This window comes from Lygodium microphyllum, chromosome 13 (assembly GCF_053477565.2).
Source record: "Lygodium microphyllum isolate KBCC chromosome 13, Lygodium_microphyllum_v1.1.10, whole genome shotgun sequence".
Lineage (NCBI taxonomy): Eukaryota > Viridiplantae > Streptophyta > Polypodiopsida > Schizaeales > Lygodiaceae > Lygodium > Lygodium microphyllum.
The window spans coordinates 87,678,698-87,685,003 of record NC_141147.1 but is presented as its reverse complement, the minus strand read 5'-3'; the positions used below and the strand labels follow the sequence as shown (position 1 = coordinate 87,685,003).

Genomic DNA, 6,306 nt, shown 5'->3' with positions numbered 1-6,306 from the left:
AAAGTGGTATCTGGGGTGCCTAGGGGGTATAATAATGCATCCCACATACATCCACAGTATACTGAGAAGGTTAAAATGCCATGGTCTACTAATATTCCAATGGGGCGCCTCGAGATCTCAAAGTTTCTAATGCATGGTATCAATGTTGGTGAACCCATCAAGTAATCAATGTACTTGGTCCTGGTTTGTGGTTCCAACATGTCAAATCATTTGATCCTAGCCAACATGAGAGGCCATTGAAAATGGTTAATCCATGTGCACTACCCAAAGCTAGTAAGTGTGTTCCATAGGTGTTCATTTTTGTATCTAGGAACATCTTATGTAGACCCACCTTGTCTATATCAATCTCCTTAAACATGACATCATCCTATATATAAAAGTCTCTTTGTCTATCCCCAATTCACACATTGAAGTCCCCTACTAATAGCATGTCTTCCAAGCTGGCATATTTCATAATATCTTTGTACTATACATCAAATGGTGATCCACCTCATTGAGCATATCCTGAATTTGCAAGGGAAAATATCATATAGCAATGAAAATATCGTGTGGTCTTTCTTTGTGTATCCTAACCAACATGTATCATGCATCTTTGTCTTTTTGTGTCACTTGCACTACATCTCTGAGGTCTTCATGAAAGAGTATGGTCACACCTCCAAAACCCCTAGCACTATGAGGCTTTCTAGCATGTGGGCAGAATGCACTCTCCCATCTGTACCCATGTACTAGCAATCGACCCCCTTTACATTGATGTGTTTCTGTATACATGGCTATATCCATGTTTTGAAAACTATCCTCAAAATATTCAACATTTAGGTGTAATGCTCCATTATAGTTCCATATTGACATCCTGAGTGTCTCATAAGTTGTGCACCATCATTGTGGCCGGCATTCTACAATAATGACCCTTCCTTCCCTATACATTGCATATTTTCTTTCCTTTCATGCCTCTAAAATCCTACACATGATTGCCCTTCTATTTTCCAATTGGGTAGCTGTCAAATCCTCATTGAGGTACATCTTTTCCCCTTTTAGAGCCCTACTTTTTGTGAGGAAGGCTCTCTTCTTATCCAAACTCTCAAATTTGGATAAGGGGAGAGAGAGAGAGAGAGAACTCTACTATTAACTGGATGGTCAAATATAAATATTTCAAGATATAAATTGTTGCACTTACACTAACCATTTATTGCAAAAACTAATTTGATTGCATCAAATATTGATAGCATATCTTTTGGCACTCTCCTTTCACAAATTATGAGTTGTTGTTGTAGGCTACAAACACCAATGTCCTAGGCAACACAAGATTACTCACTCTATAAGTACTAGCCAATGCTTGTTAATAAAATTTTGATTACTCCAAAAAATTGTATCAAATGATTTGTAATATGAGATGAAAGACACATATAGGTAGTAGGTCTGTTTTAAAAAATTGTCATGTTTCAAAGACTTAAAGCTAAGGTGTAGAGATACAAAATACCATGATTGTGGTGTGTTTTGATAAAAACAAGTTTTAATCAATGCATATGAAAGTTATTATCATACTAGAGTTCTTCAAATCATGTTTTAGCCACTATTATGATGTTAATCCAAATTTTTGGCTCTGAATGAGACTAGTGTTAACCCTAGAGATTAGAGGAGGGACAATATCCTTCAAAGATACTAAAGTCGAGCCTCTTCAAGTATTGGACTTAAAGGATCATAGGGGCTTTAAATTTATGTGAGATATGCTCTCCATATTTTCAAAAGCAAGCTCAAATTTCTAGTGATGATTTTTTAATCCAAAAAGATAAATTGAAACCTATAAAAATAGAGCATGCAATTTGACATTCCTTTCAAAGGCCTAACATAATTAGAATGCGAGCACATGAATTTATAACAAATCAAAATAACTCCATGAAAGTCATTTCTTCTCAAGAATAGTATTCTATGCATGAAAGAAAAAATGATACATCATTTGGAGTTTTGATATCACCAATACATCAAGAACAACTCAAACCCCCCCAAAAAAAAAAATTGAATTGCAAATAAATTAGACTTCGAATCAAGTAGAAATAATATTTTAAGCAAATTTTTGGTAACGAGTTGTTGCAAAGTTCTTAGATAAAGTTACTTGAATTTGTCACAATGTTTCTTTCTTTTGTGTGGTATTATTAGTACTTCAAAGGCAATATGTAAATTATCTTACATGTTTATCAATATATCTTATTTCACATTTATTAAAAATGACAACACCACTTACACAACTTGCTTTAAACAAAAGGACTTTCCAAATTTACACAATGCCCCCGACCCTTTTTGCCCTAAATCACATTATAAGCATCTGCATACACATTGTGCCCCTCTTTCATCGGAATGACCATAATTGGCATGATAATCAAGATGGTAATTCGGATAAGTCTAGCCAAATCATTGATATGATAATCAAGATGGTAATTTGGGTAAGTTTAGCCAAATCACAACATGGCTCATTTGGGCTAAAAGTTTTTCCTCAATAAGATTGTTTCTGTCTCATTCGAAGTTCAATTTTGGAGGCTCAAATCTTGTTTTGGGGTTTTTAAAGGTGCCACAAGTGTGATCCTAGGTTCAAAATCTTAGATTTCACACTTATTTTTTCACTACATGAAAAGTTGTTTGCCAACAACATCATCAACTTTGACATGATAATTATAATGGAAATCTGTGAGGTTGGGCCTTCACAATTATCATCTTTGACAAGATAGCATGATTCCCCTAAAATATCAATAAGACTATACTTCACAATTATAACAGTTGTATTGCCCATCCTTAGGACAATGATAATAAGTAAATTATGAGGGTAAATGCTAGCCATAGTAATAGAATTATTCCACCCATGATGTGAAGCATTGTCGTTAAGTAATCTAATATAAACCCTATAATGGAAAATGTCATTTTTGCACATGACCACCATTAGACAAAGAAATTAAAGAGTTTTAGATGTTATAATGTTGCTATCACTTTTGTTTCGATACAAATTTCTTCAAAGAAGGATGCTTGGGCTTATAGAGTATCCTACAAAGAAAGCACTTGGTTAATACCAAAACTAGTGTGGGACAAGATTCTAATCAAGATTAAACTAGGAAATGATATGATGTGGCTAAAGGAGACAAATTAAGGTAAGTCTCCTAATCCAATGGTCTCTATCCAAGAAATCAAAAAGGAGGAACTAGAGCTATACGACTTTGATCATCAAAGAACTATATCAACAAGAGAATTAAAGTAATATCCATAGTATATTATGGAGCAATAGGGGCATGTAAGAAGATTGAAGGACTACTTGGTGCTAAATGATTAAACCTAACATTATTGTTGTGCAAGATTGAAGTGTGGCATTCACACAAGCTTATTATTAAAAGATTGTGTTTGCTTTGTGTGTGTCAACAAGCAAAACCGTATTTGTGTAGTTAGCTTGTGTAGTAGTGGTTTAGATCATTATGTAGGGTTAAGCATACCTTTTCAAGCAAGGAGTATTGATGTGATCTCAATGTATGATCCTTATTTGGGGTTGAAAGTGGAGATATGTGGATGGCTAAGAAAATTTTCCAATTCATCCTAATTAACTTTTCATTGGGTTTTGTTTCTTTAGACATGGCACACAAGTTTGAAGGTACTTGATGAGCTTGAGTGTGGAAAGGTCTGATTTGTAGTTGTGATGGACTTTGAAGTATCTTAAGTATTTAGCTGATAAGGACCCTTGTAATTCCACTCATTACAAAAGTGTCATAGAGATTCATTCACAAGTTATCCAAGGGAGCACTCACGAAAAACTTTTTTCTCAACTAGCAAAAATAAAGTCAAGTTCCCAAAGTGACCAGTTTTGATGCTCAGAGTTTATCAACATCTATATCAAATGATGGTTTTAGAACTAAAACACTCAAGCATCCATAGGGACTTTTTGAGGGCATCACAAAATACAATCCAATTTTTTAATGCCCCCAATACATATACATTCAAATGCCAATTTTTGTTAGCACTAGGGCCCTAAGGAATGGATACAATGCACAACGTTTGTAGAGGTTCAAATCCACCCATGAGTTGATAGATTCATACATTAAGCTAGTTCCAAAAGGTTCGGCTCACACTAATATTGATGTGACCAGTTACCATGGAGTTTTATCTCAATCATGTTAAGGAGGAGGCTTGATTATTTCTCCATGAAGTTTTTACAAAATACGAGATTACTTTGGCAGGCATCCAAGGTGGTAGGTAGTCTAAGCTGGTAGGTGGCCCCTTGAAGCTTTAGGATTTCACAATAGATTGATCTACTAATTCAAAACATTAAGGGTTTCTTGGAGAAGCAAGAGGTATGCATTTGAAAAGAGAAGATCATCATAGAGCTCACAAATGAGTATCATCCACAATTCAAATAAGAAGAAGACCTCAAACATATTTTGTGTAAGTTCTTTTCACATTATTAGAGATGCCTCCTTTGTTTACAACTATCATGAGAAAATAACAACCTTTCTTTGAACCCTTTCATGGCTTTTAAAGCCTTGCAAGGGCCTTGGCCATTGACATGTCTCTTAGAAAAAGATCATCCAACCATTGGGATGGCCTTCTAATTGGGTTGTTTCAATAACTTTCGGACTTTTGTGAAAAATATATTTACAAAGTACTTAGTAAGACACAAAATTCTAACATGTTATTTCAACAACAAAACAACATCACTCTCATTATGTTGATCCCCCATATCCAAGGGCCTAAGGCCTTTCTATCAATGATTAATGTCTTATATGAAGTCTTGTGAGGAATGCTTTGATTGTGAAATACGTTCGAATAGAGGTGCTTCATCCCCCATATGGTTTTATGCATGGTATTGCATAGTACAAAGATTCATGTAGGTATTTTGAAGGCTTACTCTAGTCTTCAATCATGCCTGCCTTCAAGAGTCCAAGCTTGTCGAGATCAACCTAAATCTTGGTATGGCCTATGATAAGGTGAGGTGGGATTTCAATCCAATGGTGCTTTTGAAAATGGTCAATGATGGTATTCTGTCACATGATAAATTGGCTCCAAAGGCATTTGATTGAGCAAAGGAATTCCAAACCTAAGTTTTCCAATTGGGTTGGACTTATATGTATGTATGAAAAGGCCAAAATCGAAGTTGGAACCAAAGAAGAACGACTTGATACATGCTTAAATATACATTATGATCAATGACAATTCTTGTTGCCGCTATGAAATTCCTTTTAACAAAGCTAAGGGAAATGATTTAGAAGCTATTAAAATAGTTTCTATGGACTTATGAGGAACAAGAGGACCAGCATTCCATTAGCTAGACTTTCTTGCCACCTTTTTAAGCACTAGAGTAAGGAGTCAATATTGGACTCGTTATATGATGTATATGTGGTAAACAAGTGTATATTATGGCACCTTCACAAAATAGGAAGATTAAAAGAAAGGACACTAGTATTAGAATATATATTGAAGATGACAAGAGTAGAGATTATCATCACTTTGTTTTTGGAAGCAACAAATCAACTAAAAATACCAAGAATGCTCTTGCACTCAAGGACAAAAATACAGGGAAAAGCATAAAGGAAACACAATATCCTACCCTTTGGCCAGCAGGCAAAAAATCACTTGTAATTTGGCAATATTCATGAGATTCCACTAGGCAGACAATATGAACCAGTCACTTGAATGAGAGTGATCAGAATTGCTAATGAAAGTACTTTTTTGATAAAGTTTTACATGCTGTCCAGACAGCCAATTACACATCTGAGTTCTCTTTTACTATATGCAGAAAAATGGAGAGTGCTGGTCTCCAGGGAGGCGAGAGGGAGAGACCTGCAGATTGTGTTCAGGAGGGGGCTTGATTACAGAATCAGATTACAAGGCTTCATTCTCACTAGGAACTGTGATGATGGGGACACTCAACACTTATTGCCTAGATACTATAACAGAGCTTGAGCAAGAAGGATTTCTTATCTAAAAGGCCATCTTCACTGCTTTTATCAAGAAAACTTGATGCCCTTGAAACTATCCCTGTAAATGAGTAGGATCTATGCTTCAATCATTTATGGGAAAACCAGCAAGGACAGTGGGATTGTGTGTCAAGTTTTTCTACCCTCCCCTTGAAGCTTTTAGAGAGGCCACTAAAGCTGAATCAATAGCCTCCAATCCATTGAACAAATAGCCAAAAGGACGTAAATGAATGTATCTTCCAGAACCTGGCTGTACATTTAGCTTTCCATCCTCCCAAACAACTCTTCCTCTACTGATTGTCACCACAATGTTCCCCTGAAAACATGTAGCGACTATCAATACCAAATGTTTGCAGAATCG

At 35.6% G+C, this 6,306-nt stretch overlaps 1 protein-coding gene across 1 annotated transcript in view; it reads right to left on the bottom strand.

Moving 5' to 3' along the window:
• Positions 1-5,609: 5,609 nt before the first annotated feature.
• PYD2 (pyrimidine 2) overlaps positions 5,610-6,306 on the bottom strand; it is a 116,520-nt gene continuing 115,823 nt past the window's right edge. The window contains exon 13 of the mRNA XM_087691402.1: positions 5,610-6,261. Within this exon, the coding sequence (XP_087547528.1) occupies positions 6,085-6,261 (177 nt within the window). The 3' untranslated portion in view covers positions 5,610-6,084. The remainder of the gene's footprint in view (positions 6,262-6,306) is intronic.